Genomic DNA, 15,828 nt, shown 5'->3' with positions numbered 1-15,828 from the left:
AATAAGAACAATACATAAATTAGAATTATCAATCACACTATTTCAGCAAAATACTGTCAAAACTAAATTGAATAATCTTTACCCTCTAGTTTGAAGGAGTGCTTTACCTTGCTTGAAACTTACAAAGAAAAAATAAAGAAACTGCAGTTACTATTATAGGTTTACATTTCCATTTCTAGACTGATGGTATGTATGCAATAACACTACTTGCAGGTTTGTATGCTCAAAGTCATATAATTTCACAAAACTATACCTGAATCAAAACTTTACCTTCTTAATTCTCTTCTCAAAAGCTTCCCAAAAATATGCATAAAACACAATCCAACTCCAAATTTCTACAGATTCGCTATATATGTGTCTGAGTAAAATTCCAACTGTTTTAGACGGTCTAGATTGGTTACTCCAAGACTGTATGCATGGTATTGTACAGATTTCCACATGTACAGTGAGTCTTCGGTACTATATACAGTATGTCGCTTCACTAACTGTAGATATGTGACTAATTAACTTTGAACGGAGTTCCCAATGACTGCGCCAGTCTTTATCTTCATTAATTTCCTGCTACCAATGACGATAATTATATACTGCACAACAACACAGTTATTCAAAACAATGACAGTGTACTTCAATAGGCTGGGCCTCTGAGTTAGCCTAGAGAACAGTTTAACAAAACAAACAAATAAAATTTACTGAACGTTATAAAAAGAGAAAGAAAAAGAAACCAACAAGGTACCTAAAACCAATCCATATCACACTGTTTTACCCTAAAACTTTATCATAAAGCTACAGTATAATATCTAAACCAGACTTTTAACTGTGAGCACATAATCAGTTACACATATTCTGGCATGCACATAACTATTTGTAGTTTGTACTCTCACACGTGGCTTTGTAATTAAGTGCACTCATACATGAGGTAAGCCTTGTATCTACTATACTGGTCCCATCCTCAATAAGTACTGTTCCTCTCACTTTGAGCTTGTACTCTTACTGTACTCAGATTAAGGGAAAGTTTAGTTCTACTCATAATCATGCTGTTGTACATACTCGTGCTGTTGTACTCGTACTCATGCTGTTTTACATAATCATGCTGTTGAACTCATACTCATGATGTTGTATTCATGCTACTGTACTCATACTCATGCTGTTGTACTCATAATCACACTGTACATTTTACTCACACTCATGATATTGTACTCATATTCACACTGTTGTATTAGTACTCATGCTGTTGTACTCATACTCACACTGCACAATGTACTCATACTCATGACATTGTACTCATATTGACACTGATGTACTAATATTCATGCTGCTGTACTTACTCATGCTGTTGTACTCATACTAATGCTGTTGTACATATTCAGACTGTTGTACTCATACTCATGATGTTCTACTCATGCTTTTGTACTCATACTCACACTGTTGTGCTCATACTCACACTGTACATTGTCCTCATACTCATTATTTTGTACTCGTATTCACATTGTTGTACTCATACTCCTGCTGTTGTAAATACTCATGCTGTTGTACTCATACTCATGCTGTTGAACTCATGCTATTATACTCATATCCACACTGTTGTACTTGTACTCATGCTGTTGTACTCATACTCAGTTGTTGTACTTGTATTGTTTTATTGTACTCAGCTGCTGTACTCATGATAAATTGTACTCATATTCACACTGTTGTACTCATGTTGCTGTACTCATACTCACACTGTTGTACTCATACTAATGATATTGCACTCATATTCACACTGTTGTACTCATACTCATGCTTTTGTACTCATACTCACATTGTTGTACTCATACTCATGCTGTTGTACTCATACTCACATTGTTGTACTCATACTCATGATATTGTACTCAAAATCACACTGTTGTACTCATACTCATGATATTGTACTCATACTCATGTTGTTGTACTCTAACTGAAGTGAGTACTACTGTACTTGTATTCATACCCATGTTGTTGTACTCACACTACTGTACCAAGTTTAGCTTTAACTCCAAATTTAAATCAATTTTCACCTTATTTCAACAAAAGAACTTAGTCAATCTCCATCTTCTTCACAAATTCTGCTACACAAAAAATATGTATATTTTATCTAGTAAGATGCGAAATTGAAGGGACATTGCGTATAAAAGTAGGTAGAAAACTGCTTCTTCATCCTACAGTATTTCCATGAAAGTTTTGGTCCAAATGGCATAAAATAGTGTTCACATTCTCATACAATAAACGAGTTCCTTGCATTGATTTTGAAAAATACAAATTCTTCTGATAGTAAATCAATACTACCTTCCTACAACATAGTTGAGTTTATTGTAGATAATGAAAGAAATGTCCACAATTTAAAGGTATGCTGTATTGGCCCCAAATATGCTAGATATTCAAATATGGTCACCTTTGGTCAAAATTCTATACAACCTTCCAGGAAATTGTCCTCACTTAGACATTCAGTGATCTTGTGTTTTCCTTTAAAATGTCTGAGAACAATTTGGAGAGTTAAGACCTCCAGGAAAATACTTTTTGAAACCTTCCAGCAATTATAGCGTGATATAATTTGGGACCTATACTATCTACCTTTAAAGATACATGTCTTCCTTGCTTGTTGTACCTTATACAAAACATATCTGACTGAATAACTTAGCCAAATTGATTGGAATTTATAGTTTCTTGTTTCTTATTTTAAAATTTAATTAGGTGAAGAAATCTAAAATGTCTTAAGTTGATCAGTTGTATTTTACAGCATGGAGATCTGTTTTACCTTCATGGTTACAGTAATGTTACTTTGGAGCAACGCCTGGTAGATTGGCTAAAAAAAATCCAAAAATGGATCAATGAATATTAAAAATTGCTTTAATGTGAGGGCAACGTGTTGGAAATATATTGAATGATGATTACCACCCAGCATCTGATTATTTCAAGTTCCTGCCTTCAGGCAAAAGAATGCGTACTTTTAAGGGTTCTAAAAGATTTACTGACAGTTTTTATCCTTCTGCTGTGAAGATATTCAATACGCACCAAAACCGTTAAACAATTTTAAACTTTGTAGACTTTATATTGGATTTGAGGGCATTTATATATATTTGTACTCTTTTATATTTTGTAGGTACATTTTATATTTTGTTCATCTTAATATTTTATAGGAACGTTTTTATATCTCTGTGCATTATTATACGTCTCATATGTTGTTTACAATTTTTAATGTTTTGAGCTCTTGTTATCCAACCAATTTCCATAGTATTTTTATATGATTGGCTGAATAAATATCTATCTACAGTATCTATCTATCAGGACTGATCGGAGAAGCCTTCTGTATTAATATAATGATCAGTGTCATCATCAAATGGCTTAGGTAAAAGTTAAGAACAAAAATGTTTACCTCCTTTTATTGGCTTGGGTGAGGAATTGCATTGAATGTGATCGCACATGTACACTGTATGTCCAGGTTATAAAAAGAGCAGCTCTGATAAATCACACAGAAGAAACACCAGACACAAATAAAATTAACTAAGAAGAATGTTTCTTAAATTGGTAACTAGCATGACAAGATTTGCAAAACAGTCGGTATTTCCACCATAAGTACTCACAAAATTCATAAATTCATCTGATATTTGCTCAATGTTTAATCTTACTCTACCTTTTACATATATCTACTGTAGAGCTAAATTATTCCACAGCTAAACTGTACTCAACATAATATTGTACAGTAAGTCCACCATACAACTACCAGATTACACAAAGCAGCAACAGGTGTTATACATACCATACTTAGCAGACTATGTACTCGTTGTTGTAATTGTATTTATTCACAAGTGACAATGTATTGTCCAGACTCCAGAGAAAAGAAACTTATTGTCAACTGAGTAACATCTTTCAATGGGAAGGAAAGTTTCAGCAAACTGACCAATGGACTGACCAATGCTTACACAGGAAGGTAACACTCAATGTACACAATATGTTATGTGACCCTCAATTCCAAGGGAACTGCACAGGACACTACCAGCTGACTACGAGAAGAAACTGGAAACTCACAGCAAGTGCATAGCATAGCATAGCAAAATATCATGCAGAGACATTCAATGACAATCAAACTGCAGTGTAGGGATCAAATTTACTGAATAATTTGAAAGATTTGGTTATATATGTCCCAAAATATGTAAACACATGAATACTAATGATTAAATGATGACTTGCTTGTACATGAGATATTGAGAATCTCAGGTATTGAATGATATAAATAGAATTACATACAATTTTAATGTTAGATCTCATACAATTGGTAAATAACCATTTTGTTAAAAGGATTTATTTGGGGGCAGTTTGGTGTGGATGTGTTGTAATCCAAATAAAATATTGAAATATTAAACAAATGATTTGAGCTAAACATTAGTAATTACAGTATATGTCAATATTTGACAATAATCAAGATGATTACAAACTTTCAAAATATCTGAGTTGTCCACTAATATTGCCATTGAAACATTCCTGTAAAGATGAATTATGAAAGTGTATGGACTGCTGGTTTGGTACAGTACATGTCATCGGTTATGATGTCCAGTATGGTCGTAAAGCACAATTTATAAACTTGTGGTATTATATATGATATCCCCTTCCCCCTCCTCCTCCCCTACCCCACAGAAAAACAAAATAACAAGCATTGCCACCCTCAGTACTTAGATATCCTGAGACATTTAATAGTCAAAATAATCATTTCTCATGAGGATAATATGGGAATCATAGAGTTTTACTCTCTAGGAAGGTACTGTATTTTTGTGTAGTTTAGTTAATCCACTGAGTTATTGTCCATTGGGTCTCTTATTTCCCAAGTTGGATTCCTCCATGTTTTATTAGGTGCATTTACAGCTCAACAAAGTTGACTGACGTTCTCAAATTTTTGAGAAGGTCACTTCACATCTCTTACTTAATGTAACTGATGTTGATTAATGTTTGGAAGACACTAAATTACACAATATCAGAAGTCAGGTTTGTCAAAAGGACAACAACTTTACACAACACCCCAAAGAAAAAACATTTGGAAACTTTTGAGATAAACGGCCCGTTGTTGGAGAATTAAATGCCGTTGCACGCACAGGTAGAGTTGCAGTTTTCACTCTCTAAAATTACTGTCAGAGCACTGCACACTGCACTGTGTTCAGATTATCAGCATAAAGGACTTCACAAATTTCTTACGATGCTTTTGATTTGCTGGTGAAAAGTACGAGCCTTAATATTGTCAAACTTTATATCATTAGAGAGAAGACTCACAAACTTTTCTTTGGCATACATGTAGGAAAGAAACACGCAATCACACTCCCAGAAAGCGCAATGTAAGCATTGAGAGATAGGGACATTTTGAAGAGGTTCACTGCTTTCTGAAGTGGTTTTTACTTTTTCAGATAAAAAGGTATGGGGTTTATACACAAACGAAAAATAATTAGATCATTGTAAAGAGGACACAATATTCTTCAAAATGAGTTTTTTGAGTCCTATACTTAGAAAGTTATGAAAATATTTAGTGCGAAATGTGTTTATTTTGTAGGGAAATTTGCTGCGTAATGGGGTGTTTTGTGCCAAGTTTCGCAAGGATTCCATATGTGGAACAATCCACCCTGGTAAATAATCCAATGTTTTTAATTAAGTTAATTGCGTGGTGAACATGCAGGGCAAACCTTGAATGAAAACGATATGACAGTATCTTAGTTAGTGATAACATGAGACAAATATGTTTCTCAAAATGGGATCACAGCAAACAGATGTTCTTTATAATTATTTTCTAACATTATTATAATTTATCAATTCAGAAAAGAACATTCTCACAACCAACATTTTGAAAGTTTAGTCTTCCTTTTGTCTTACTTAAAAATAAATGATGTATAACTATAAGCCAATCTACACAAGTAACACCTCCATACCCAACTTCCCAAGTGCAGCATATGTCACAATAATTCTAGTCCATATCAACTTGTGGTGTAACTGAAGTTAATTCTCCTATTCTGTATATGTAATTTAAGTGGAAGTTCAACTGCTATGTACTGTGTTTTCCAATATTTTAATATTCTCTAAAAAATGATATAAAATATAGAAACGTATGCATATCGTAAATTTAGGCCAAGTGCACTATTTAGGCTTATAGTTATACGCACCTGCAGCAGGTATACAGCACACAACACTAAGGCTACTGGAATATCAATTTTTCCGAAGTTAAAACACTTTCAGATAAGTTCCATATACTTCAATCAACTTTTATGAAACATAATGTAGTTCGCTGGAACTGGGTATCGTTGCTATCATGTTTGCTGTTCGGGTAATCGCACGGTGTTGAACGTTTCTCAAGATAATGACGGAATGGTCAGTGTCCGAAATCGTGGGTTTTTAAAGTAACCCTTTTGTAAAGTACACTACAATTCCACTATAGTCGTTACATAAGTATGCCTTGGTTGTTTCTGAGTCTGACTGCTTCATTCGTTGTCTTGTGAGTATTGTTTATGTACGAGGGGGCTGAGGCGTACGACAGTGACTTATTGATAGGTTGAGATTACTAATAAATAAATTCATGACGTCATGAAACTCACTATTTCGTTAACATGTCTTATTCTCGTATGAAAGGCTTACTTGTTCTAAATTAGATAAGCGATATATCTGCATCAAATAACTGAGTAGTTTTTTTTTATCAAAACATTATTTCATGAAACACTGTCTAGGACGTCAGCTGATATCGATGAATTGGGCTTTCCCAAATCCGATAATGTCTATGCCGGAAGTTAGTATTAGAGGTGTGTGTTTAGTTATCTGACGTATGCGAAGATTCAATGGGGAAAGCTGAACCATTTGTTTTGAGTCAAGGTAGTGTTTTAAAAATTTCATGACATTCAGTCATCTAATGTGTTAAAAATAGTAGATAGTTTATTACATGACGCAGAATCCCTTCAAACTGAATATAATTTGGAGATCTTGTGTCATTAAAAAAATTTAATATCCCTATCCAAAATGAAATCGTCTACTTGAAGTTCTGACTGTACTCCGCAACTGAGACCCGACCCAAAATATCCGGCTTTACCGTCAATCATGGAAATGTCGAAGTTTTCCTGATCACCCACATGTTTGAAACTCTTGCATCTTGTGAGGATCCGACGCGAGACCACTTATTCCACAAATTGGTAAGAAATATCGAGTTAATGAAAAAATGGTTTGGGATGGGCATTGTGGTCCACGTTCCTCGGTCGGAAAAACTGTATTGAAGTACAGCCCAGCCTAACTTTACACTAACTACATTTACTAACAAAGATTTAATTAGGCCTAGCCAGCCTAAGCCAGTACCGTAACTTAGCCATTCAGTGATACTGAGTAATAGGCCTACCGTAACAGAGTAAGAATAATAAAGACCCTAGAGACGCAAGTAAAAAGGTTGGCATGACTTTTGATAGACCTACAAGTTTGCCTTCTTGAGCTCGCGTTGATCTAATGTAGAATCGGTACAATAGTACTGCGTAATCACTGCAAATTGAACAGTAAATGCACTAACTAAGCACAACATTTAGTGAGTGACTCTTGGGTTAGTCAAACCAGACTGGATAGTTTCTCTATTTGACCAACTACTTTCAATAGTCACAAGTCTAATACAAAATGTAATGGTGCTAATTTAGAATCCGTACTATTCGACTATTTCTGTTAATCCATATCCCGCTTACTATCTCTCTCCCACATTCATGTAATCACTCCCTATCTCCATGCACCTGCCGTTCTTCTATCTCCTAATCCTAACCAGATTATACAGTTGTTATTCTGCCGATTTGAAGTAAGCTTTCCCATTCATATGGTACGGATTCTAAAGTTAGGCCAATGAAATCGAACCGAGTCACAAACATGTTCGCAGAAATGTTGAAAGATTACATCTTGTGATGAATAAAACTGTTTCAAGTAGAATTAGTGTAGGCCTAGGCCCCTATCCGAAATAAAAATTGAACTTCACCTCGTATTTACCAGAACAAAAACATTATCTTCAATTTTCTCAGTACATAATATGTCTATCCTACTTTTCATCTGGCATTGGCTAGTTTTCATCCTGTAAGTATTCTAACTGAAACAGCCACTGCTGCATTTGTTTGGCCTTTAAAAACACACACACTGTCCACTGGGCAAATCATATTTTCACAGTTTCAACCTTATGACGGTCAAGTTTAGTCCGACAGTGTATGACCAACTTTATCCTTGGGCTTCACTATCGTACTGTAATAATACAAGTAAAAGTAATATCACGAGCGACTGTAGTAGACGTGGCCATCTAGAATTAATATGACTAATAATGCTATGTGGTCAGACAGTAGTGATACACACATTCGTAGGAGAAATAAAGCATTTCTGTGGCCCAGGGTGTAACAGAATTTTTGATGCAATATTGAGTGTAAAACAGCCTAAACAGGGGATATTTGGCATATTTTCTAATCTGTCATTTATACTCCTGTTCTATAAAGCTTTCTATGATTTATGATAATATCATTCATATGTGCTGTAATAATAGCTTCTAAGTTGGACATTTGTGGGCAATACTTCTGACCACATGGTTTAGTTATTTTTAACCAGTAATATGGTCATAATGTTGGCATTAGAAGCAATGAAACCTAACATCTGGGAGGCTGTGGGATCAATCCCCTGGTCGTCCACGATAAGGAGGAGTTTTCACATCCAGTAGAAATCAAGTTTCCCATCTGAAATGGTCTTCCAAATTTAAGAATTATTCCAAAATGATATACAGTTGACTGGTAACTTGAATAGCCGTCTTGTTTGACGTGTAAGTTACAAGCCGTTCAACTCTCTCACATGAATAAATTTAAGTGTCTGGTTAGCAGTGTCAAATAACACCCTTCAATTATATAAATATAAATAACGTTTGATTTATATAGCCCTTTATATCAGGGTTCAAAGCGCTTTACAGACAATATATTACCCCTGGTCAATGATAACTTGTCCCAGAGACAATCCATCTAGACAGCTACAGTTTTATAGTGCACCGAAGTTACCTCACAGGTACCCATTTAACCCCTCGGTGGAGAGAGGCAATTGAGATAAAGCATCTTGCCCAAGGACACAACGTAATGAAGTAGGCAGGAATCGAACCAGCAATCCTTAAATCACAAGTCGAATGCCTTAGCCAATTGGCCACCACGCTCTCAAGTTATATGTTACTGTGCAACATTTGCATCATAACTTGTTAATGTATGCATAAGGATAAAGCTTAACTTTTGAATCTATACATCTGTTGAACCTTGAGGACATATCTTTAACTTCATGCTTTTCCATTTACATATACATACTACAGACTAAATGTAGCCTGTATGATTTGTTTAACAAAAACTAGTGATGGGAACGGTTCAAAACTTTGCTCCCGGGTACATGTTTGCTTATCTCTGTGGGGTCCCCAGTAACCCGTTCATTACGCATTCAAACCAGACTCAACTGGGCCTATACTATAGGGGTGTACATAAGCCTTATGTTACTATGTATATAGTGGTATGCAGGCTGTCAGTCACGTATATGGTAAGACTGTAAACAATGGTTCATTTAACTTGTTTACTGATTTATACGGCAATGCACATAATATTTACTACAAGTTTATGTACTAAATTACATTTCAAAATCAAACATACTGTATGCAATGTTTTTCCCCAATGATGTTTTTAAGTGATCTTTAAAACCGTTTGGTATTTTGCCAACTGGTGTGCAACTATACGGCCTTTCAAGCCTAACAGTGCAATGCCCAATTGAAAGAATTGTTGCTCAGGTATATTTGCATAAAGTTGCTAAAATTCAGCAATTGGAGACAATTTACAGTATATTTTGCAAATCAAAACATTCTTGCAAAAAAGTTTGGCACTGCGATATCAAACTTGCGCTAGGCCTATCCAACTTAGGCTAGCACTTTAGGAAGTCCCTGTTATTTATAGATTAATTGGAAAGTCCATAGAAACTACATCAATCAACCCTTGTGATGTCCGATGTGTAATTATAGACTAATCACATGTTGCTCAAGATTCTTTCAAGTATTGAAAACTTTTTTTCAACTTTTCTGGGATCATTTCATTAAATTTGACACAGGAGTGGTCGACTCATGAGCTGACTAAGAGTATAAAGGTCAAGTTTTGTTGCATTGAAAGCATGCAAGTACGCAATGTGGAGAGTTTGCTAAGGCTATACAGTATAGTGTGCATGTATGTAAACGTTAACAAACATAGTTTATAAAAACTGTCTGGGGCAGGAAAAGTAACAAGTTTTCACCAATTTTACAATTAAACATATCAAGATAGAAGGGAATAACACCAAATGATGAAAATAGAGAAGAATACTGTACACTTTAATCTTCAAATAAAATGTAACTGAAAATGGAGAATTATGTTACTGATTTTTACAAATTTCCGGACCAAGGTAGTAGAGGCTTGGAGAAGGTACTAATTTTTTCAGTTTGTCCCCCAAGTACCTGTTCCCATCACTAACACAAATCTGTTCATTTATGGTAGTTATCCAATTTGCCCCATATTCAGTTCATTTGTTGTGTGTGATGATTTCATTCAAAACTTGTTGAAATTTTCAAAAAAGCTATTCCTTTCCAAGATACACACATTTGAAAGTTTTGATAAATCTGGGATACTCATGTGCAAACTATGATATGGAGTGTTGCCTTTATCAAAATTTCTTATTTTACACCTGAATAAGTTAACCCCTAATTATAAGGCAACTTATATCATGTGATGAATAATGTCATGTTCCTCTTTTCAAGGAAGACCGACCATAAAATATTTCAAAATATTGCCTTAGTCCACAAACCTGTATTCAGTGTCCCTGAAACGAAGGTTATAAAAACAAAGGAATAACATAAAAATTAGGCAGTCACTCCCTTTACATGATCAATGTGCATAAATTAGTTAATGTTTATTCATAAAAAACACTAGAATTAAGACAATACTTGTGAGATGGTCAATCTTCGATGGATTTTAATAGAAGTTGCTGTGAATGCACTTCATCACTGCAATGGATTTTGAAGTAACAAATTACCATAATACCTCTCACAATCAAAACTACAGTATCAAATGTATCCCGAAAGGAAATGAGGGAGGTATTGAAGAATTAAGTATGCACAGACTGTAGATGTGTGATCTGATTAGTTAACTTTGGCTTCGGCTTTGAATACAGCGTTTCTGTATGCTTCAGTGTGGGACGAACCTAACCCTAAGTGTAATTAGTGACTTTGCGATCCTTGTTATATAGTCATTGTCTACTTTGAAATCCACAGTCCCCTTCACAGTTTTGCAAGGTTGGTAAGTGGCTCCATACTTTTTCCTTTCGAGAAACCAAAAAGGAGTGGTCACAGAAACATTTTCTCAAGATGACTCACCTTTAGAATAATGATTGAATCATCCAATAAATAGTTTGGACAAATAGAGCTGTTATGATCTTGGAGGTAGATGTGTTATCTTTTATCCTGTGCTTATAGTCATAGTCCAAAAGTCATTCAGTCAAAACATTCGTTAACTTGAAGAAGAAACTAGTAATTCAGACCTCTATGATCAGGATTGTATATTACCGTTGATCATACTTTTGTTACATCCAACCGTTCAATAGTGTACATAAAGTAGTATTGCAGTATTATTGGAAGTGTTGCACCGATTATTAGCAATAGCGATCTGATATGAGTATTGGTATAATTTGCGTCATTTGCTGATATTTAGTCAACCAATTCTGATTTTGATTTTTCAAAACAAACATGCTGTCATCAGAGTTAGGTTGAAAACAATTGGCCTAGAAACAAATCCCCTTTCTGAGGCATTCCAAGCCGATCCAATACACATATCGATACTCTTATAACCTAGTAATACTGGTGGTGCAAACTTTTTGATTTCCTTATTAAACAGAAGCCACAGACACGCAACACTCTTCATTGTTTGTGCAAGTCATACTCTTGTTAAGCACAGACTACTTTGCTACTGTGAGCAATCCTTGTACAGCCACAATTTTGCATTTTTGTATATAGGGTACTTTGTTTGATCTTTTGAACTTTTGAACTTAATATTTCTTCAGACAAATGCAGCATGTTTTGTCATTGCAACAGCATTGTCACCTTGTGTGGAAGGTTCCAAGACCTAATTTACAATGTTTATTCTATTTATTGTAACTGTAGACCACAGTAAACCCCTCAGGATGCAAAGAAGGATATTCCTTTGAATGAACTGTGTGGTTCTTATCATAGAAGGCTTACTAACATAGAAAAAGAGTTTTTTTAATTCACAGAAAGAGATATTTGTCACATTTCCAGTATTATCTGCCAACTTAGTAGCAACAAGTGACTGTCCTGGCACTGTAGGCTTTTGTGTGGTTTTACTGAAACTTTTTTAGTTACTGTTGTTAATGTATAGCACAGTGACGCCCTAACCAACTTGGCAGTTCCATGCTCTGGTCGACAAAAAAGGTGTTACCATCATGACAGATAATCATGTATTGTGGGTTTGATTTTCTGCATATCAGCTCTAAAGTGTCCTTGTGTCATTAACTTATGGATTTTTAATGTGTGAAACTCGGAATATAATACAACCATAACGCAACTTGTTAAAAACCTTCCTATGTTGTATTATTTTTTTTCCTTTGTTTTAAGTACTTCAGATGAGGATTTTTACTTGATTATTGTTAGTTTTCTACTTGGGCCACTAGTACTATACGGTGTAGGGATTGCCTGCGCATAAACAAGTCGTCATGATATCAATGTTCAACAAACTGTTTTAATTGGTTTAGAATGGTTTCATGAATGCTTGTAAAACATTGCGTACTTCGTAATCTCAACCCGTTTCCCTGTAATAAGTATTAATATCAAATTTAAATGATGCTTTCACTGTGTGTTTACAAATGGAGGGAATGCTACGTGCAGTTCGTGAACAACCTCTGTATATGAAATATTCCTGTATATAATGCACATGCATATAGCCAACCAATTTACACAGTTAATTGCCATTGAGATCAATTGTCATTGACAGTGTCAAAGGGCTGTTAGTGTGTGATTTCCGTCGCATACAGTCAACGTAGTGGAGAAGTCCCATTGACTTACTTTGTAAAAGTGAAAAATCTTAGAGAGGACAGAACGCTCTTGTGAAGGACCAATCAAGAACGACCTCACCAGGATTTATGTTTGTAACTTGATAATAGATACTTTGTTAATATATACACATCTATCACTTTCCCAATCGAGCAAGAATAAGATAATAGAGAACTTGAACGACATTATTTTCACTAGCCCTGGGCAACGGTGCGTTTATGTACAGCCCTGCTTTAGTTTTACTACAGACTACAGTCACGCTGATTAGACAGAGTTTGGTTTATTTTACATGCTAGCAACACTTCATAGATATAATGACATTGGTGTTAAAATGCGATGCATTACTCATCATGAATAATCTCATCACAAATTTGATACAATCTTACCACGAGCTATATGGTCAACTATACTTATTGCATTGGGGATTCTTTCACACCCCTCTCGGAATGTAGACATCATTATTAATAACAGAGTAACAGACAGGTACAGTATGCTGTTAGTGTACGCTGGGAATGTTTCTGACCACATTACTGTACGTCAAATAACCATGACAAAGTCACAAAGGAAATGAATAGTGTTTGCACGGGGTATCCAGGTACCCGCCCGACACGATACTACCCGGTTCCTAATTGATTACCCGAATCCTATGCAAAGTGTGACTTTTTGGGGTTTTTTGGGGTTAGGCAAATAATCCCATTGACTTATTGTGGTGTTAGGCTACCATGTGGTCGAAGATAACAGCATTAACGAAAGTATTCCATGGATATCTTATAACTGTGTCACAATTTCAGCTAATAAACAGATGGTTAGGCAAGATTACCCCGTTGACTTAGTGTGATGTTAGGCAACCATGTGGTCAAAGATAACAGCAATAATAAAAGTATTCCATGGATATCTTATAACTGCGTCACAATTTCAGCGAATAAACAGATGGTTAGGCTAGATTTCCCCATTGATTTAGGGTGGTGTTAGGCTACCATGTGGAAGAAATTGAAGGAATTCTCACATTTATTATTTATTCATTCGTTTATTTCATAGAAGGTAAGATTGACAAGTAATTTTACAAGATGTTACTGATGGATTATAGACGGGATAACTAAAATTTAATAATCGCAAGTGGCTTTTTACTAAACGTTTATTCCAAATGTGATCAAATTGCTCGACCCTCGCAATCTCGCGGCTAATGCGAAACCTTGGCCTGCATAACAGATAGACTTAGTAAAAACTGTTTAATAGCTAAATTTGATATTTATATGGTCTGATCCAATAGAGGTGGAGGGCAAACGTAAGCAGCGGCGGCATTGCGATGTTAGTAGTGTTGTTAATTATATGAAGTTATTAACAAGTTAGTGAAAGAAACAAAATCAAATAGAAATTATTGAGGAAGGTTTTATACCTTATCTTACACCTACGTATTTGAACATGAAAACATTGTCAGTGGAGAACATAATTCATTTGTTATAGCATCCAATATGTAATTTCTTGAAATCGCGATACATGAGGGTACCTCGAGGATACCCATCGCGTAACGGCTCTCAGCTACCCGGTTCCCAAATTTTGGACCCATGTAAACACTAGAAATAAATTAGCCAGTGAAATTTTATATTGTATTGTGTGTACATGTTGATATTTTAAACAGAGAGACCATTTTCATAAATCTCTTTATGTGTAATTTATGATACCTATTGACCTACACATGCATAACAAAACTAGAGTTCGGGCCCCCCTTGCTCTTGTTGAGCTGTGTACGTAAGGCAAAATTGTGCCTCGGATGCTATATAACTGATTTCAAACTGTGCCATGGGTAATGATTTTGAAAGCAGCCCTTATGAAATTAATATGCGGTTGATGTTTTCGGCGAATTTAGACAGACCTGTTGCAGTAAATAATTTACATAAAGAGTACTTCAGGTTGCAATCGTTACTCTCTTTTTAGAAATATCATTCAGTCGTGAGACTGATTCAAAGGGGTTCTCAGAATGTGTTTATCAATTTAATTTTGTTTGTTTGTTCATAGGTTTATTTTTTTGTTTTTTTCGACAGAACTTGCTTTAGCTAATGCCTTCTTCCATCATGACAGATGTGGGAAACACACAAATCTCTGTGAAGGCTGCCTACAATGGGTAAGTACTGCTGGGTTCAAGCAGGGCTGGTGAGAAGAAAGAATTGAGGAGTTTTACTTTATATATGGGTCAGTATTCAGTAGGATTTATGGCTAGGCAATGAGTGTGTGCACTTCACATTATGACTGCTGACAGCACAGGAAACCTTCATGAACCCCTCTAATAGCAAGGACAAGTTGGGAGGGTCGGGCAGGGGGGGGTGGGGTTGAAGTGAAACAAGGTTTGTGAAAATAGGTTGAATTAAGCCATGAATCGAGAAGTTGTTCAGTACAAGGTGCAATGTACTATTAATACATATCTGTTAGCCTAGGCTAAGCGATGTTTGATCTGACATATCAGAGTGTTTCCTAAGGTTTGCAAACCCGATGTGAAGTAAACTGCCATCATATTAACAATATTTGTTGTGTTGGAGTATGTACAGAGCAGGATAGGACAAAGCTTTTAATCTGCACATTGCTGAAAATTGATTCTGCCAAGTTTTTGTGAAGACACAATTACAATATTGACTAGGATTGAGAGAGGAAAATATTTGTTGTTTCACTGGATAATGCTATCATTATGGGGATGTAGGAAGACTGTCACTTTAACTGGGTATTCCTAGACAGAGCTGAAGCATATCAGA

General features: G+C 35.4%; 2 protein-coding genes across 8 annotated transcripts in view; one reads left to right on the top strand and one right to left on the bottom strand.

Moving 5' to 3' along the window:
* LOC139976371 (uncharacterized) overlaps positions 1–6,725 on the bottom strand; it is a 55,943-nt gene extending 49,218 nt beyond the window's left edge. For 3 of the 4 annotated variants that reach the window (XM_071985065.1, XM_071985068.1, XM_071985067.1), the window contains exon 1: positions 6,153–6,725. The gene's annotated coding sequence lies outside the window, so the exon portion shown is untranslated. Of the gene's footprint in view, positions 1–270; positions 3,571–6,152 lie in introns of those variants that run through there. The other variant, XM_071985066.1, reaches the window with a different exon arrangement.
* A 292-nt stretch (positions 6,726–7,017) lies between these two features.
* Positions 7,018–15,828, top strand: part of LOC139976372 (protein kinase C iota type-like) — a 64,121-nt gene continuing 55,310 nt past the window's right edge. For 3 of the 4 annotated variants that reach the window (XM_071985076.1, XM_071985071.1, XM_071985069.1), the window contains exons 1-2: positions 7,018–7,166; positions 15,127–15,206. In XM_071985076.1, the coding sequence (XP_071841177.1) occupies positions 15,142–15,206 (65 nt within the window). In that variant the 5' untranslated portion in view covers positions 7,018–7,166; positions 15,127–15,141. The remainder of the gene's footprint in view (positions 7,167–15,126; positions 15,207–15,828) is intronic. The other variant, XM_071985077.1, reaches the window with a different exon arrangement.

This window comes from Apostichopus japonicus, chromosome 11, assembly GCF_037975245.1.
Source record: "Apostichopus japonicus isolate 1M-3 chromosome 11, ASM3797524v1, whole genome shotgun sequence".
Taxonomy (NCBI): Eukaryota; Metazoa; Echinodermata; class Holothuroidea; order Aspidochirotida; family Stichopodidae; genus Apostichopus; species Apostichopus japonicus.
This window is presented reverse-complemented; position numbering and strand designations above follow the sequence as displayed.